Source organism: Salvia hispanica, chromosome 2 (genome assembly GCF_029641045.1).
Source record: "Salvia hispanica isolate PSC_SH4W2 chromosome 2, Shi_PSC_v1, whole genome shotgun sequence".
In the NCBI taxonomy this organism is placed as follows: Eukaryota; Viridiplantae; Streptophyta; class Magnoliopsida; order Lamiales; family Lamiaceae; genus Salvia; species Salvia hispanica.
Genome location: NC_142693.1, coordinates 979,297 through 998,157, shown reverse-complemented (window position 1 = coordinate 998,157; position 18,861 = coordinate 979,297). Strand labels below are relative to the sequence as shown.

Sequence of the window (18,861 nt, the reverse complement as noted above, 5' to 3'; positions counted from 1 at the left end):
CTGGAGTTGCTGTTGCTATCAAGAAGTTGAATGAGGAAGGACTTCTAATATACATAAATTCTTTCTTGTGGTTAATTTTGTGGTGGAATCTTTTACTAACAATTGGGAACTTTTCTGCAGAGTGAAATCTTTTGTTTGAATCAACCACATCATCCAAACTTGGTTAAACTTATTGGGTACAGCTTTGGGGAATGCCAAAGGGTTTTGGTGTATGAGTTCATGCCCAACGGGAGCTTGGACAATCATTTATTCACAAGTATATAATTAATGATCTGGTACATCCAATTTCTGAAGTCTTGAAATAAGAGTTCAACCTGTACAATTTTATATATTCGATAACCCTAAATTATTAATATATACTGTATTTTCTTACCTCATAATTAAGTAATTAATTTTTGATTAGTCTCAAGCAAATACTTAAATTCTTTAAATTCAAACATTTTCGTTGTTATTTACTAAACAAAACGGAAAAGATCTGTATATACTGACTATGAATTAATACACAAACAGATCCTAAATTGGCAAACAAAGTAGCGCTAAAACAATTAATTATTAATTTAAAAAAAAAAACACAAATAAGCACACCATGATCACAAAAAAGATAGGGAATATATACTTGATTAAAGAAGAAAAGTAAAAACGATACCATTGAAAAAGAAAAATGAGAAGAAACAGAAAAAACAAAACTATACATGAATGACCAAAAAAAGCATATGAAGTTGCCAAGATATGTCTGCAATGTCTGTGTCGGTTAACAGCTGGGATCTCCTGGCACACAACAACAAACTTGGGTTCCCATGCGTCTGAATCACCAAAACGTTTCAAGAGCTCGAGAACAAACCAGTTCCACAATAAAGAGGGGCAACGGCGAACGAAAAATTGCTTCCAAGGCTTGGCTGGTGCGTGTATGGCGAACATGGCAACGCCAACACGACTGGTTGGTGGGATCTTTGGAACTGTGACTTACTCAACGACTGGTACGATTTTATTCTGATATATGACTGCTTTTGGTATTTCACCACAGTTTCCTCATGTTGTTTCCTATATTAACAATTTGTTAATACAACTATGATGTCCTAATTAATGGATATTTGAAGATCAAATCTTGAAAGAACTCATTTTGCTCCCTGAGTGTGGCATGTGTATGTGGTAAGCTTCATTTACCTTGTGTGTTCTGCTCCATACCTCGAAACCTATCACTTCTTTGTCGACGAGAATCAAAGAGGCTCTAGATGTTCACATGTAAATATTGTTAGGAGATGATTCCTCTTGACGATTAGCCTAATATATAAAAATAGTACTCCATCCAATCTCCTGTATCTCATTAGAGTAAGACTATGGTGTAAAGGTGTGTGGCCCTCATTAGCCAAAAAGAAAAATAAGCCAATTTTAACGGATTTGGAACCCCTGCTGTGGAGAGAAGCAAGCACAGCAAGGGTGTTGTTCCTAACAGCATAACATTTTATTAAAAAGAATTTGATAAATATTAAGTTGTGAGGAACATGGGATCCAAATCCAATTTTAAGAGAACAATTCAAAAGGAAAATATGTCTATCTATTGTTTACTGAGATGGATTGAAACTTTGGGATATGATAAGTTTTTTGCTTAATTTCCATAATTTATGATTATTTGCTTGCTTTGTTTTCTATGGAAAGGAGCAACTTCGCACAGAACTCTTGGTGATAATGATAAAAGTATCAAATCATGTATATTCTCAAGAATCCTTGATTCTTGTTTTCAATTAAAGCATTCAAAATGGCATCAACAAAATATGGACATAATCATTTTATATTTAACTACAATTAATAATCCCAACAACAAAAAGCAAAGAAAGAAAAGAGAATGCAATGTGAGGCTTCTTACCAGTATTAATGAAAAACACTGCATTTTAGGAGCGGAGCATGCAGCAGCAGTGGATAAGTCTTGCTATTCCCACAACTGAAAATGAGCAGAAATGTCTGAAAGAAATTGGAATTCACATCCTCTTTAACCAATTATCCCATCAGCAAAAAACCAAAGAAAGAAAAGAGAATTGCAATGTGAGGTTTCTTACAAGCATCAACGACATAACATATAAGAGACGACTAGGACGGAAGAAAACATCAAATCTCTACAAAATTCTCTCTTTCTTCTTCCTTCAATTATCAAACACAAAAAGGATTAATGGAGAAAAGGTGAAATCAACAAGTCACTGAAAGTCAACATAATCTGGTGAGATTAAACTCATTTCTAAACCAAAAACAAACTTGCATAGATATTCACCAAATCCCAATATTCAAATGGAAGCTAAATAAGTGTTACTACGGAATTTTAAACCACAAATCATCGACGAGATCTAACGTGCGAAAGCTAAAACAAGCGTAATGCAAATTTATTCCTTTTTTCTTAAGTAATAGCGCTTTGTTCCTCAAATAATATTATGCTAGCTTTCATTTGAATTCTTGTTCAGGAACAGGTCGGCTCACAATGAAATCCGATGTATACAGCTTTGGGATTGTTCTTCTGGAGTTACTCACTGGGCTTCGAGTCTTTGACCATGTAAAAGCAGAATCTCATTGAGTGGGTGAAACGATATTGCAGCATAATGAAAAAACTGTAGGAGATTGTAGACAGCAGATTAGAGGGGCAATACATACCCTCATGATGGAGCATATAAATATGTGAAGCTAGCTCTCCAGTGCTTAAGTTAGCACCAAACCATGTTGGCAAACCTTAGCTTCATTTTCTGGCTTAATGATATACTAATATGGCTGACATAAAGAATGTACAGGAATTTCTTCATTTATTGTCTTTCCTCAACGGTTAAAATTCACATATAACTGGATGTATGTCAATCTGTTTTCATTTTCTTAGAATTTGGTCATTTTCCCACACCCAAAAACATTGGTTATTGTGATAAATGATTGCTTTTGGTAATTCACTATAATCATGTTTTTGGCTAGATGAACAATTTGTTCATATATAGTGTCCTCATTATTGATCATTTCATAGAAATAAAATCATGAGAAGAACTCATTTTGGTTCCATGTGTGGCATGTGTATGTAGTAAGCCTCATGATTTACCTTGTATGTTTTGGTCCGTAGCTCGAAACCTATCACTTCAGTGGGCGAGGAGAATCAAATCCGCTCTAGATGTTGCAAGAGGCCTTAGCTACTTGAACGAAAGAGATATACCAATCATACACCGAGATTTCAAGACTGCTAAAATTCTTCTGGATTGGGTAGTTATGCTGAACATGTTTTCTTGCATGGTTGTAACTAACTAATGAAGTTTTAATTAATTGTTAAGGGAGTAATTCCTTAACATTTCATGCATTTGATTGCATGTTAACTTTGAAAATTGTGTTGGTGACTTTTGGTGTTATATGTATAGAGAGAAGAGAGAGTAAAGTTTTTGCCAAAGAAAAAACATTCTACTCATTGACTTAATAACAAATCTAAAAAAGCATAAGACTCAACTACATGAGCAATAAATAAATATGACATAAAAACACTTTCTTATCTTAATTATAATCATTATACTAAGTATTCCTATTAAACTACCCATATAGTATGAAACACGGAATGCAAAATAGAAGATCCAATTTTTCTTTAACATGTTGGAGATATTAATTTGCAATTTACAGTCTCAACAGCCAATGGAAAATACCTGCATTTTGGGAGCTGAGTATGCATCAAAATCACACAATGGATAACTCTTGCTATTCCCACAACTGAAAATGAGCATAAATGTCTGAAAAGTATGGTGTCCACATCCTCTTCAACTAATAATCCCATCAACAAAAATAAAAGAAAGTAAAGTGAATTGCAATTTGAGGTTTGTTACCAGTAAACATGAAGAAAGGTTTGAGCAATTGCTATGGACACTTTAGAGGCACCCACTCATCAGACTCTTAGTATGTTTTCTCCTTCTGTTTTTAACTATCAAACACAAAAAGGATTAATAGAGAAAAGGTGAAATCTATAAGTCACTGAAAGTCAATATAATGTGGTGGTGAGGAAGTAGACATGCAACTGTTTCTATAAAAGGAAACCAGAAAATGTATTCATACTCACGTATGCTGTGTCCATCAATCGTGATGCTGGGGATATGGGAAATGTTGGGCCATTGGGAATCAGCTGCATCACTTTGTTGTTCAATACTTATTTCTGGGCATCCCTTAATATCTAACCATTCAAGTGATGTGAAACCTGGCATTGCATGAAGACTCCTTAACTTCTTGCAATTATTTAAAACCAACCATCTTAGAGATGAGAGGTTCCCCAACCATTGAGGCAACTCTTCCATTCCATAATTCTCTATCTTTAAAACCTCAATGGAGGTGAGATGTTGAATTGATTCTTGCAAATTTCCCCAAGCTTCCCTCCCTTTCAATTCTAAATACCTAAGAGAGCTGGAGTTGCATCTTTGCAATAAGCCATCAACGGTCTCCATGGATCCATCCACATTAACATATATTTTTAACCTATTCATGAAATAAGAGGCCATAAATTGAGAATCACCAATAATTCGTAAACGTGTTAAACGAAGCAATTTCGGCAGACAATCAATTATGCCGGGTAGATTCTTCAGGCTACTTAAATTCTTCAACTCAAGTTCCTCAAGCAAGGATCCTACCATTTCACATGGTAAATACATCAAAGCTTTGCATCCACAAATCTCCAATATTTTAAGACATGCAAGGCTTCCTTGTGATTGTTGTGCACCAATATTTGCTGCTCGTTCCATATTTGGACAGTCCCTTATACTCAACTTCTTCAAAGAATTGAGGGTGCCTAGACCATCTGGTAATTCTCTCAAATTGGAACACATTCTTATACTTAAATCCAAGAGATTGGGATTGTTATAGAATAACCAATTTGGGAGATATTCCAGATCATCTATTCCTTCTATGCAAAGCTCTGTTAGCAACTTTAATTTCGTCTTGAATATGCATATGAAAGGCATGCTCCCACTCCCCTTGATGATCAAACTTTTTAGGCATGGCCACGAATGATTAGGAAAACTCGTCAATTGCTTGCACTGAGAGATCTCCAAGTGTTGGAGGTTTGGAAATACCTTCACATCACTTGCACCTGCTGATTCTACTTCTGCCCACTCTGCCAACTTAGGAATTTTAACCATCGCGAGCCTTTCTAGAGCTGGAAAAACTACACGTGTCTCCTCATTCACTAATCCATAGAATGAAGAATTTATGGACTTCAAATTTGTCAATCCTTCTAACCACAGAGACTTGAGATTTGGCAACTGCCCGAACATTGGGATTTCTTCACATTCTGAGCACATGAAGAGTTTTATCTCAACCAACTTGTTGAGTGGTACCCAACAACCTTGAGACACATTTTCAACTGCCATCTTCTGGGTCCAGGACGGAAATCTTTTTGCCTTGAATCCTTCAATCGCTAATATCTTTAGATTAGAGTGAGGTTGGAGGCCTTCTAACACATTCTCATCATTTGGAGTTTCTCCTTTTCTATATTGATCCCATCTAAAACACAAATCCAATAATTTTGACTTGTGAGATAGACTTGCTTTCTCAGCCACTTCCTTGCTATCAACCCTTTCAAGATAAGAAATTTCCAGTTTTCCTTTAAGACCATTCAAACTCCCGAGCTCCTCGATTTTGCATCCATTCTTGTCGCCAACTTTAAAATACTTTAGCGTCTGGAGAGAAGTTAAACTCCCAATCTCGGCAGGCAACTCTACACCATCATCGATGTAAAGATGCCTTAAGTTAATCAAGTACTTCATAGTACTAGGAAATTTCCTCAATTCTCCTCTATAATACTTTAACTCTGCATTTAATGTTTGCAACTGATGTAGTTCACCAATCCAGTCTGGCAAATATTTGATATGCGTCGCCGAAATATCAAGTTTCCTTAAATGTATCAACTTCCTTATCGAACTTGGAAACTTTTCACATCCATAATCTACAAGAATTAAAATATGTAGACGATTGAAACTGGCAAACATGTTACCATAACTGTTTCCTTTGAACAATAATGTACGCAAATATTTTGCCACTTCTTTTGGAATATGACTTTTTTCTTCATGAAGCATGTATCTCACTCGGATCCCACCTTCTATATTGCTAGAAGAACCTGAAATTGAACATGCGAGATCATGCACAAGATCGTGCATCACACAAATCTCTACATTTCCATAATCATCTCTTTTTGCAACTTGTAGTAGAGAGTTGTTCAGAAGAACCTTCATAAATTTGTCACCTAAGCACTCCATCTCACTGCTTCCATTAGCTTCAAGAAATCCTTCTGCCATCCAATACTCAATCAGTTCTTGGCTTTTGATTTTGCGACCTTTAGGAAAAATTGAACAACATGCAAAACATTTCTTGAGTGACGGCAGAGACAAATTATCAAAGCTCAACTTCAAAATCTTTGTGATATGATCCCCTTCATTGTACGAAAGCCATTTCTCTTCGATCAAGATCCATTCTTCTTCAGATTTATTGCATAGTGCTCCACCAACTACATTGGCCACTAATGGTAAACCTTGACATCTTGTTGCAAGCTTCATTCCTATGGCCTCAAACTCTGATGGAATATCATCTTTTCCAAAAGTTTTTGCTTTGATTATTGACCAACAATCTTCATGTGATAATCCTTTGAGCTCATGTGTATGAAGTGATTGCATAGTTGAAGCGACTTCCATATTTCTGGTGGTAATAACGATTGCATTCCTCTCGGTAGAAGTAACGCCAACTAATGAATTTATAAAATCATCCCATTTGGGACGATCTTGATTCCAAACATCATCAAGAATTAGAAGATAAGTTTTGTCAGTCAAAGCTTCTTGAAGCTTTTTCATAATATCTTCCCTACTCTCAACTTCAACTTTATGACTACAAGTTAAGCATTTGAGGATTTTCTTGAAAAGAGTGATTGGATCAAAAATTTGAGAAACATGCACCCAAATATGTGATCCAAATTGAGATTTTATCTTTGGATGATGGAAGACATTCCTAGTCAAGGTTGTCTTCCCCAATCCTCCCATTCCCACAATGGCAAAGATAGAAATTACACGTTCATTAGTTGTGGTACTAGTGTTAATAATCTCAACTATTTCCGAAACCAACTCATCTCTTCCAATAAAAATTGGATCATGTGAGAAGGAATCAGTTTCAAAAGCAGCATGAGGCAATTTTGGCACATCGTTTGCAAGCCTCTCTTTGAGGCCAAGCTCGGCTCCCTCTTTTCGAACATACTCCAAATTCTCATTGATTTCTTGGATTTTGAGAGCTATGTTTCTCGGATGCGCAATCTTACTGAAGATTGAGAAGCACGATAGTACCTTTTGTTTCATGGGTTTAATGGAGCTGATTTGTTTGGAGAGAAGATGACAGTTGAGCTCATCCAAAACGTTGTCAGCATCGAAGGCCACGTCTTCGAGCTTCCTCAGCCAGCTTTTGACAGCCCCACCGGGAATGGTACAGCTCTCAGCATCGTTCAACAATTGCTGGATCGTATCTAAACTTCCAGCTAGCTTTGCTGCTTCTTTGTCGAGACCACGGATTAGTGAGATCTCTTTCTTGGAATGGTCGATGAGGTTTTGAACTAAAACTTTAACGACAGCAGCGACAGCTTCTCCTTCCATTGCTTAAGCTTATAACTGATTCAGTAAGAGAAATGGATAATTGGTATAGAGTGAAAAACTGAGTAGGAACAAAATGCAGTTTGTTTCACAGAGTTAGTAATGAAGTCAATTGCAGAGTAGGAATAAAATGCAGTTTGTTTCACCGTGTGTTGCAGTTACAGCTTGGATTTGGCAGTTAAAAGCGGTTCAGAGTTTGGTTTCACAGAGTTAGTTACGAAGTCAGTTTGTTGACTTCACTTGAGGTGGTTAAAACTGAGAGTATGTATGCTGATCAGAGAATCAACACACCATTCCATTCATTCAAGAGAGTTCGAGTCAGGCGAAATACTTGTAAAACATCTAGAGGGTTTGTATCATTCTTGATCTGAGTTTTGAAAGATAGGATACATTGAATAGCTAGTTTTTTACTGCCATCAATAAAGACTCGTCAAGCTAAATACTCGTCTTGTTGTAATCGGATTATAGCTGCAATCATTTATGTTATCGGATTATAGCTGCAATCAATAAAGCTCTCTAATTCTCCTGTAATTTATCTCTATAGACAGTGAATCTAGGCGAAAACATAGCTCAAATAGCCGGAGACACAAATGAAGTTAGATGACGGAACACATGCATTGCATACACAGAACACGGCCCGTGCATTTTGATGTCTCGAGAGTCGAACATTTCACCCGATCAGGCAAAATGTTATGACATTTCAATCGACCATGTGAAAAGAGTCCATAACATTTCACCCAACCGGATGAAATGTCTAATGTCATGACACTTGATGAATTTTTTCTATATTCCAGGCAATTCTATAATATAGGTTCCGAAATTGGATTTTTTTTTTATACAAAATTGGTTTTGGTAAAAACCCGTAGCGGTTTCGCGTGTTTAAACATGCGAAACCGCTACGCGTGTTTAATTTGAAACTCAAGCAAAGTAAAACATAATTATATTGTTGCACAGTGTAAGGGTGCAGGTTCTCAAAATTATTTTGAAAAATAAGGTCTTTTTCAAATACTTATGTTTATTAGAAAAATAAATTTACTTTCTTGTGTATAAAAAATTATAAATTTAAATTTATATAAGATCAATTGCGTAATTAATGTAAAAGTAAAATAATTTAAATGTACTTTAAAATGTGAATAATTTTCATTAAATAGATATTTTTTATAAAAATTTACTTGAGTGATAACAGCAAAAAAATAAAAATTTACTCATTACGTATAAACGGATAAATTTGTTTTTAAACACGCGAAACGGATAAAAGTTTTTTCTAAAGCTGGAATTATAAAAAAAAAAAAAAAAGTTCTAATTTTTGGAACCTATATTGTAGAATCTCCCTAAAGTAGAAAAACTCGAGACTTGATTAGTAGGCCTTATCCTTATTTTAAGAACAAGTCTGCATCTATCAAGAATGCAATAACCCTTAGCACAAAGTTTGATTTTTCCATTCTTATAGCATTTATAATAACTAAATAACAAATCAACAGTGTAAATCCATTTAAAGTAAAACTAAAGTAAAAATCACAAAGCAGCAAAGCAAAAAATGGGTAGAACTATTAGGAGACATACCTTAGAGTTCTTCACAATATCTTTCTTTTCTGCTTCTTTGCTCTTGTAGATGAATAGTGTGAAAGGCAATGGAATTTGTTTTCTTCTTCTTGCACATGATATACACCTAATGACTGATATAATATTGTATTTATTGAATTAATTAGTATATTTGGCATTGGTTTGTGGAAACTATTGAAAGTGCCAAGACTCCCAGCTGTCATTTCTACATATTTAAACATAAATTAATTAGTAGGTAATCACTGTCTTAATTGTCTATTATGGTGACAGTTTTTATTTACGAGATGCTCCAGTTATTGCTCCCTAACGTGCGATTAACGAATAAGTAAATGTGAAACCTTGAAATTAACTAGATCTACAAATATTAAAGTATATAATGCTCTGGTACGTCCAATTTCTGAAGTCTTGAAATAAGAGTTCAACCTGTACAATTTATATAATTCGATAACTCAAATAATAATTTTATATACCCACTAGGCCGCTACACTAAATTTCAAATTATTCAAAATTATGAATAAATAGGTAGAATTATTAAAATATAGTACTGTATTTTCTTAACTCATAATTAAGTGGAGTAATAAATATTTGATTAATCTCAAACAAATATACTTAAATTTTTAAAATTCTACTCCCTCCATCCCTTAAATATTATGGTTTGCATTTATTATTCTCTACCTTATTTTTTGTGTTAGTTTCGCATTTGAAATAAATTAATGGATATGGTTAGAAGTTATAAATCATAGTGCTCTTACAATCATAAAGAGGTATAACCTCCATTTTAATCTTATAACTTTTTAAAATATTGATTAGGCTTAAAATTCATAAATATCCAAATTCATCCCGCAACTTTGAATATTTTAAAATAAGGTCAAACTCGTCTTTTATATTAGTATAGATATAGATTAATTGGTTGGAAGTTAAATGGAGAGACAAATACTCCTTTGAAAGGACGGGATTTTGCACGCGTGTCGTTTGCACGTGTCCCTTCCTATTCAACAAGATTTACAAGTTCCCACTTTCCAAAATACTATTACTTAGCATATGGTAAGTTAGGGTGTCGAACCCACGAGGAACGGTAGCATCCGTTATGCATTTCCACACTTAAGAAAGGTTTTGGCGATGCCGCCACGCTCTAAATTGGGGGTGGGAACTAAACTACAAAATATAAATAACACTTAAGCTAGGATTGAGAACTAAAAGTGCAAATAACATGCAATTAAAAGAAAGCATTTAACTTGGAAAGCAGACTGGACAAGTTGGTAAACTGGGCAACTTAGCAGTGGCGAAAATAAGAACATTTCGGAAATGAAAAGAGGGCAGCAACTTGCATGAGTGTTGGCTCCTAAGGAACTAAGGAAGTTCAGAAAGCAAAAGGAACTAAGTTAAAAGACTAAGGAAAATAAACTAAGTGTTGGCTCCTAAAAGAAAGCTAGAAAACTAGGATAGTGACCCTTAAAAGTGGCTAGATTAATTAACTCCTAAAAGGCAAACTAAATCACATGTAAATAAAGGTTGAGTGTAGGGATTAACTAAACTAAAAGAGCTGGAAAAAGTGAAAAGGAATCATGTACGTGTTGTCTCTCAACTTCTATTACCCAAGGTATAAAACCATTGGATAAAACCCTACAACTAATGGTTCTTCCACTTAACTCCTAAAAGCTGATCATGGCTCATAATTCTACACTAAAGGCATGAAAATAAGAGTGAAAGAAAAGACTACATGGCTGCTACACTACTAACCAAGCTACAGAAACACCAAATTAACAATTAAATTACCTAAACATGCATTGAAAACACCAAATTAAAAGCTGAAACTTAAAGACTCGTTGAAGAAGATAAACAAAGCTTAAGAACACTTAAACATGGTAGAGAACACTCAAGAACCGAGCTCATCAAAATCATCCAAAATCATATGAAAATCACACCCGACGAGGTGCCGAAAACTCACAATAACCATGGCTGATTTTTTTGATACTTTTCTAACTCCTTCTCCACGTTTTTTTAACCATAAACTAACTAAGAAAATGCTTTAGAAACTGATTTTAAAAACTTGAAAGGATTTTTAACTAAACAAGAACATAAACAACACTAGAACTAAACAACAAGCTAAAACCGAAAATAAACAAGAACTAAAATTTAAAGCACATTAAATACACAAACACTTAGAGAAATTACTACTTGAATTAAGCTTTTAAAGGAAGAACTACAACAACAACTAAGATTAAGAAAGATGCAAAAGAACTCCACAAGTTAAGAACAAACAACTAGAGAAAACAAACACTACTACTAAATTACTACTACTTCAACCCATGGTGAACAATGATCTTGGCAGCCTTGAAGTTGAAATCTCTCTTCTTAAGGAAGAGAGAAAAGTTTCCTAGAGAGAGAAATAGCTAAACTAAACTAAAGCTAAAGTGATAGATTGGAATATCTTGGTACTTGGTCCCAAGCTAAGTTAAGTATTTTTTTACATATCTCTCATTTAACAAAAGATATTTCCCTTTTCTCATGTTTTAGAGACGGAGGTGGACACGTGTTGCAAAAGGAAGCAGTCTTGTAATTGTGCTCAAGTGGCTTCATGCAGTTTTCTCGTCGAGTCCAGATTGGCCAAGCTGACAACTTGGGCAGTTTGCCATTTTTTCTGTTTTTCTTCAAATTCTTGCACTTTTTGCCTCCTTTTTGCATCACTCCACTAAAAATGTCTTTCTACAGTGCCTCCGGTCCATAAGCTCAATTCTCTGCCAAAATAGCATCTTCTCACGTAAATATTCAATAAAGAATGCGAAAAGTGATCAAAATCCAAGTGACAAAAACTTGCTTATCATCCTTCCATCCCATAAAAATAAATTCTTTTTTCTATTTTAGTTCTTCCCATAAAAATAGCTTTTTTCTATTTTGGACAAGTTTTTTTCTCTTAATTTATTTGAAATGTGATAATGAAAATATTGTTAGGGCATAGTCCATATAAAACAGAAAGCCCACAAAAATAATTTAGTTCAAAAGCCCACACAATAATGTAAGATTGAAAAGCTTACCCCTTAGTTACTTAACTTGGATTTTCCTTTTTGATCTTACTTGGCTAAAATAATGCATGCGTGCTGACTAAATATCCGTTAGTTGTTCACCTACTATAACTCAGATATATAATTCTTTTAAATTAAATAAATCCAGCCTAATCTCCAAAGAGGAATTAAACAACTCCAACCCCAAACAAAAATTAGTTTTGGCCCAGAACCAAAAGTACCCAATTGACTAACGAAGTAGGGACCGTCCCCTTTTCTCATCTTCTCAATCTACATTCTGTAGCCCTATTGAGAAGAATATACATTTCTTATTGAAATGGTAACTCATTGACGTAACTCAGAGAGGTGGAAATTTAAGATTTGTTGGGCTACAATTTGAAATGAAGAGCTGATTTTGGGCCTTCTTAAATGTTACGTCAAAAAGAATTGGGCTATAATAAAATAAATAGATAGGCCGCAATAGGTTTTCCACAATGCTCCATCCGTCCCAGATAATTCGACTCAGTATTTCATCTCGGACCGTCCCACATAATTTGTCCTATTTCACATTTACTATTTTTAGTGATGTACCTATATTCCACTAACTCATTCCTACTCACATTTTATTATAAAATTAAATCTTTAAAAGTAGGACCCACATTCCACCAACTTTTTCAACTCACTTTCTATTAAATTTCTTAAAACCCGTGTCGGGTCAAAGTGTCCCAAATTATCTGAGACAGAGGGAGTAATTGCATAATAATCACGGAATTAGTATCTATTGACATTTCGAACACCAATCAATATGAGCTTTTCGATAAAAACCATTCCATAAATTGTAAAACTAAAATGAAAGGCCAAACATTCAACATGTTTCACGGTCAAATTTAAAGGAGAAGAAAAAGTCGGGGCGTTATAGGTATTTTCCAAACCCAGCATAAAAGACCCGCTATTGACCGTACAAATTTATACCCAAATTGGGAAGTAGTAGTATAAAGATTGTTCCCGCCCTAAATACGATGAAATAAAACTTTGTTAGTAAAACAATTCCCCCTAACTAATTGATTGGGATTCAAGTTATGAAAATCATAAAAAAAAAAAAAAAAAAAAAAAAAAAAAAAAAATTAAAAATATCTATTAAACCAACTAAAATTCAAAAAACAAAATTAGCCTTAAATGCTCTATTGGCTATGAATTTAGACCCAAAATGAGCAGCAGCATTAGCATATACGACACACTAGAAAATGTTTGTGCATTGCTCTATAATTTAGTGCTCTATGGGCTAAAAAATACTGTCTTATCTTACTATAATCTTAGGAGGATTAAACTACCTACATATCAGTATTAATATTTGATGAAACACGAATGCACAATAGAACATCCAATTTGTGTTATACAACATGTTAATTTGCAATTTACAGTCTCAACAGCTAACGGAAAACACTGCATTTTGGGAGCAGAGCAATGCAGCTAAATGGAGAAATGGATAACTCATGCTATTCCCACAACTGAAAATGAGCAGAAATGTGTGAAACACATTGGTATCCACATCCTCTTCAACAAAAAAGCAAAGAAAGAAAAGAGAATTGCAATGTGAGGTTTCTTACCAGTAAACATTAAGTGTGGTTGAGCAATTAGAGGCACCCACTCATCAAACTCTTACTATGTTTTCTCCTTCTTCCTTCAATGATTAATGGAGACAGAGATAAATCAATAAGTCAATGAAAGTCAACATAATCTGGCGAATATGTATTAATACTCACCTACTATTTCTCCATCAATCAGAATGAAGTTGATATGAGAAATGTTGGGCCATTGGGAATCAGCTGCATCACTTTGTTGTTCAATCCTTATTTCTGGGCAGTCCTTAATATCTAAGATATCAAGTGATGTGAGGCCCCGCAGTGCATGTAGACTCCTTAACTTCTTGCAATTATATATCCTCAATACCCTTAGAGATGAGAGGTTCCCCAACCATTCAGGCAACTCTTCCATTCCATAATTCTCTATCTCTAACCTTCTAATAGAGGTGAGATGTTGAATTGATTCTGGCAAATTTCCCCAAGCTTCTCTCCCTTTCAATTCTAATCGACTAAGTGAGTGGGAGTTGCATCTTTGCAATAAGATTTCAACTGTCTCCATAGATCCCTCCATACTAACATCTATTTGTAACCTATTTTTGGAATAAGTGGCCATAAATTGAGAAAAACCCATAATTTCTAATTGTGTTAGACGAGGATATTTTGGCAAACAATCAATTATTCCGGGTAGATTCTTTAGGCTACTTAAATTCTCCAACTCCAGTACCTCAAGCAAGGATCCTACCATTTCACATGGTAAATACAGCAAAGCTTTGCATTCACAAATCTCCAATATTTTAAGACATGCAAGGCTCCCTTGTGAATGTTGTGCACCAATACCTGCTACTCGTTTCAAATTTGGACAGTCTCTTATAATCAATTTCTCCAAAGAATTGAGGGTGCCTAGACCATCTGGTAATTCTCTCAAATTGGAGCACCTTATTATACGTAACTCCAAGAGATTGAGATTGTTATAGAATAGCCAATTTGGGAGATATTTCAGATCATTTATTCCTTCTATCCAAAGCTCTGTCAGCAACTTTAATTTCGTCTTGAATATGCATGTTAAAGGCATGCTCCCAGTCTCCCTGATTATCAAACGTTTGAGGCATGGCGACGAATGATTAGGAAAACTCATCAATTGCTTGCACTGAGAGATCTCCAAGTGTTGGAGGTTAGGAAATACCTTCACATCACTTGCACCTGCATATTCTACTTCTTCCCAATCTGTCAGCTTCTGCATTTCAACCAACACAAGCCTTTCTAGAGCTGGAAAAACAACACGTGTCTCCTCGTTCACTAATCCATAGAAAGAAGAATTTATGGACTTCAAGTTTGTCAATCCTTCTAACCACAGAGACTTGAGATTTGGCAACTGCCCAAACATTGGGATTTCTTCACATTCTGAGCACTTGGAGAGTTTTATCTCAATCAACTTGTCAAGTGCCACCCAACAACCTTGAGGCACATTTTCAATTACCATATTTCGCGTCCATGATGGAAATCTTTTTCCCTTGAACCCTTCAATCTCTAACTTCTTCATATTAGAGTGAGGTTGGAGGCCTTCTAACACATTCTCATGATTTGTCGCTTCAACTTCTCTACGCATGTTCCATGTCAAACGCAACTCCAATAATTTTGACTTTTGAGATAGACTTGCTTTCTCAGCCACCTCCTTGTTTTCAACCTTTTCAAGGTTAGAAATTTCCAATGTTCCTTTGAGACCATTCAAACTTCCAAGCTCTTCAATTTTCCATCCATCTTTCTCACCAACTTTAAAATACTTTAGCGTCTGGAGAGAAGTTAAACTCCCAATCTCGGCAGGCAACACTACATCATCATCAATATAAAGATGCCTTAAATTAATCAAGTACTTCAAAGTACTAGGAAGTTCCCTCAAGAAGCTTCCTGTACATGCGTTTAATGTTTGCAACTGATGGAGTTCACCAATCCAGTCCGGCAAGTATTTAATCCACGTCGACGAAATATCAAGTTTCCTTAAGTGTATCAACTTCCTTATCGAACTTGGCAACTTAGTACACCAATAACCTTCAAGAACTAAAGCATGTAGACGCTCGAAATCTGCAAACTTGTTAGGATAAATGTCTCCATCTAACAATAACGTACGTAGATATTTTGCCACTTCTTTTGGAATACGACTTTCTCCATAATGTATCATGTATGTCACTCGGCTATCCACTTCTGTATTATTAGAGGAACCTGAAATTGAACATGCGAGATCATGCACAAGATCGTGCATCACACAACTCTCTACATTTCCATAATCATCTCTTTCAGCAACTTGTAGTAGAGAGTTGTGTAGAAGAACTTTCATAAATTTGTCGCCTAAGTACTCCATCTCACCGCTTCCATTAGCTTCAAGAAATCCTTCTGCCATCCAATACTCAATCAGTTCTTGACTTTTGATTTTGCGACCTTTAGGAAAAAGCGAACAATATGCAAAACACTTTTTGAGTGACGGCAGAGACAGATTATCAAAGCTCAACTTCAATATCTTTGTGATACGATCCCCTTCATCATGTGAAAGCCATTTCTCTTCGATCGAGAGCCATTCATCTTCCGATTTATTGCATAGTGCTCCACCAACTACATTAGCAACTAATGGCAAACCTTGACATCTTGTTGCAATTTTCCTCCCTATGGTCTCAAACTCTGATGGAATATCCTCTTTTCCAAAAGCTTTTGCTTTGATTATTGACCAACAATCTTCATGTGATAATCCTTCTAGGTGATGTCTATGAAGTAATTGCATAGTTGAAGCGACTTCCATATTTCTGGTGGTAACAACGATTGCATTTCCCTTGATAGAAGTAACGCCAACCAAAGAATTGATAAAATCATCCCATTTGGGACGATGTTCATTCCAAACATCATCAAGAATGATAAGATATGTTTTTTCTTTTAAAGCCTTTTGAAGCCTTTTCAGAATATCCTGCCTACTCTCAACCTCAACTTGATCATGTGAATTCTTTTTCACAAAATCTTGCCTACTCCCATCATCAACTTGACCAAACGAAGCCTTTTTAAGAAAATCCTTCCTACTTTGATCTTCAACTTGATCAGAAAAAGTGTTTTCGAGAATATCTTGGCTACTCTCAGTTTCATCATGATCAGAAGAAGTCAACTCCTTGAGGATTTTCTTGAAAATAATTATTGGATCAAAAATTTGAGAAACATGTACCCAAAGATGTGATCCAAAGAGAGTTTTTATCTTTGGATGATGGAAGACATTCCTAGTCAAAGTTGTCTTCCCCAATCCTCCCATTCCCACAATGGCAAAGATAGAAATTAGACGTTCATCGGTGGTAGTACCAGTGTTAATAACCTCCACTATTTCCGACACCAACTCATCTCTTCCAATGAAAATTGGATCATGTGAGAAGGAATCGGTTTCAAAAGTAGGCAAAGTTGGCACATTGGTGGCAAGCCTCTCTTTGCGGCCAAGATCGGCTCCCTCTTTTCGAACATACTCCAAATTCTCATTGATTTCTTGGATTTTAAGAGCTATATTTCTGGGATGCGCAATATGACTGAAGGGTGAGAAGCATGAGAGTACCTTTTCCTTCACGGGCTTGATGGAGTTAATTTGTTTGGAGAGGTGATGATAGTTGAGCTCATCCAAAACGTTGTCAGCATCGAAGGCCACGTCTTCGAGATTCCTCAGCCAGCTTTTGACAGCCCCACCGGGAATGGTACGGCTCTCAGCATCGTTCAACAAATGCTGGATGGTATCTAAACTCCCAGCTAGCTTTGCCGCTTCTTTGTCGAGACCACGGACTAGTGAGATCTCTTTCTTGGAATGGTCGATGAGGTTTTGAACTAGAACTTTAATGACGGCGGCAACAACTTCTCCTTCCATTGTATGAGATTGTAACTGATTCAGAAAGAGCCAAAGAAAAATGGATGAATTGGTGTGGAGAGAAGGAGAAGGAGAGATCTGCAATAGAGAGAGATAACAATAATTGTGGTGAGATTGTAACTGATTCTGAATGAGAAATGGATGAATTGGTATAGAGAGAAGGAGAGACCAATAATACAATGGGATAAGTGGTTGGTTTGATGCAGTACAGTTTAATCAATGCCTTTTCTACCTAACCTCATTAATTTCAATTCTGGCCGACAGCTATTTATTTTGAATATCTAATTGACTTGTGGCTTGACGCCCAATATAAATGTTGGATTCAATCAAATACTCCCTCCGTCCACGATTAAGAGTCTCAATTCTAAATAGCACGAGTTTTAAGAAATGTTAAGAAAAATGAGCGAGAGAAAGTTAGTGGAATAGGGGCCCGTATATATTAGTTTTAAATGATATATGAGTAGAATGAGTTAGTGGAATGTGGATCTCTTTACCATTTATGTAATTATGAACCATGACTCTTATTCGTGGACGGACTAAAATGAAAAAACAGGACTCTTATTCGTGGACGTGGACGGAGAGAGTAGTAAATTGTTCAAACTCGAATGATGGAGTAATGTTTAATTACACAAAAGAAGAGGGAAAGAAAGTACGTACCAAATAAATACTGAGTATATTTCCTATATCCTTTATTAGATTCCAATTTGATTTCATTAATTTTAAGAAATAAAAAGAAAATTGAAAGAAATAATATATCTCAATTTGATTAGTACGAATTTATAAAAATATAAAAAATATATCTAACTATGTGTCACTCTTTAATTCTGCACCAATTTTGATAAATATAAAGAAAAATTATTAAAAAATTAGTAGAATGTAAATGTTATTTTTAAATATTATATTTATACTAATAAATTTATAAATGATAGTAGTATTAAATATAAAGAATTATTAAAGGATAAGTGGTTGGTTTGAGGCAGTACAGTTTACGCCTTTACGGTCTCTCATTCAAGGCTATCAGTTCTGGCTGACAACTTCTTTTATTTTAATTTCAAATTGACTTGTGGATTGACCCCCAATTTAAGTGTTGATTCAATAAAATAAATTGTTCAAATTCTCATAGTGGAGTAATGTTTTATTACAAAAAAGGAAAAAGGAAAGAAATACGTACTTATTGAATTTTAAGATATAAAAAGAAAATTGAAGATCATGTCGCAATTTGA

At 35.2% G+C, this 18,861-nt stretch overlaps 2 protein-coding genes and 1 long non-coding RNA gene across 8 annotated transcripts; 1 reads left to right on the top strand and 2 right to left on the bottom strand.

Annotated features, from left to right (window-relative positions):
* Window positions 1-531: 531 nt before the first annotated feature.
* Window positions 532-7,634, bottom strand: LOC148931310 (disease resistance protein RGA2-like). 5 transcript variants are annotated; one of them, XM_089065880.1, is made up of 7 exons: window positions 4,058-7,622; window positions 3,828-3,922; window positions 3,651-3,714; window positions 2,055-2,136; window positions 1,865-1,959; window positions 1,165-1,228; window positions 532-1,041 (listed from the first exon to the last, which is right to left on the bottom strand). In XM_089065880.1, the coding sequence occupies exons 1-2, from the start codon at window positions 7,614-7,616 to the stop codon at window positions 3,870-3,872; spliced, it is 3,612 nt and encodes a 1,203-aa protein (XP_088922006.1). In that variant the 5' UTR covers window positions 7,617-7,622; the 3' UTR covers window positions 532-1,041; window positions 1,165-1,228; window positions 1,865-1,959; window positions 2,055-2,136; window positions 3,651-3,714; window positions 3,828-3,869. The 5 variants fall into 5 exon arrangements, with proteins under 5 accessions (XP_088922006.1, XP_088922010.1, XP_088922007.1 ...); XM_089065884.1 differs by having other exon boundaries at window positions 3,651-3,922; window positions 4,058-7,634; XM_089065881.1 differs by having other exon boundaries at window positions 1,865-1,939; window positions 3,651-3,922.
* LOC148931311 (uncharacterized) lies at window positions 839-2,782 on the top strand. Its single transcript, XR_016135888.1, has 2 exons — window positions 839-977; window positions 2,451-2,782. It is a non-coding gene; the product is annotated as an uncharacterized LOC148931311 (long non-coding RNA).
* Window positions 7,635-11,338: 3,704 nt separating the features above from the next.
* On the bottom strand, window positions 11,339-17,777 carry LOC125218626 (disease resistance protein RGA2-like). Of its 2 annotated transcripts, none has more exons than XM_089065879.1 (3): window positions 13,942-17,777; window positions 13,786-13,859; window positions 11,339-11,914 (listed from the first exon to the last, which is right to left on the bottom strand). In XM_089065879.1, the coding sequence occupies exons 1-2, from the start codon at window positions 17,636-17,638 to the stop codon at window positions 13,813-13,815; spliced, it is 3,744 nt and encodes a 1,247-aa protein (XP_088922005.1). In that variant the 5' UTR covers window positions 17,639-17,777; the 3' UTR covers window positions 11,339-11,914; window positions 13,786-13,812. The 2 variants fall into 2 exon arrangements, with proteins under 2 accessions (XP_088922005.1, XP_088922004.1); XM_089065878.1 differs by lacking the exon at window positions 11,339-11,914 and adding an exon at window positions 13,498-13,686.
* Window positions 17,778-18,861: the final 1,084 nt, after the last annotated feature.

Excerpts from the sequence above, each read along its gene's own strand:
- LOC148931310 (XM_089065884.1), bottom strand. The coding sequence starts at position 7,616 with ATGGAAGGAGAAGCTGTCGCTGCTGTCGTTAAAGTTTTAGTTCAAAAC. Across the intron at positions 3,923-4,057 it reads GATTGATGGACACAGCATAC|TTAAAAACAGAAGGAGAAAA; the intron begins GTGAGTATGAAT and ends TGTGTTTGATAG.
- LOC125218626 (XM_089065879.1), bottom strand. The coding sequence starts at position 17,638 with ATGGAAGGAGAAGTTGTTGCCGCCGTCATTAAAGTTCTAGTTCAAAAC. Across the intron at positions 13,860-13,941 it reads GATTGATGGAGAAATAGTAG|GAAGAAGGAGAAAACATAGT; the intron begins GTGAGTATTAAT and ends TAATCATTGAAG.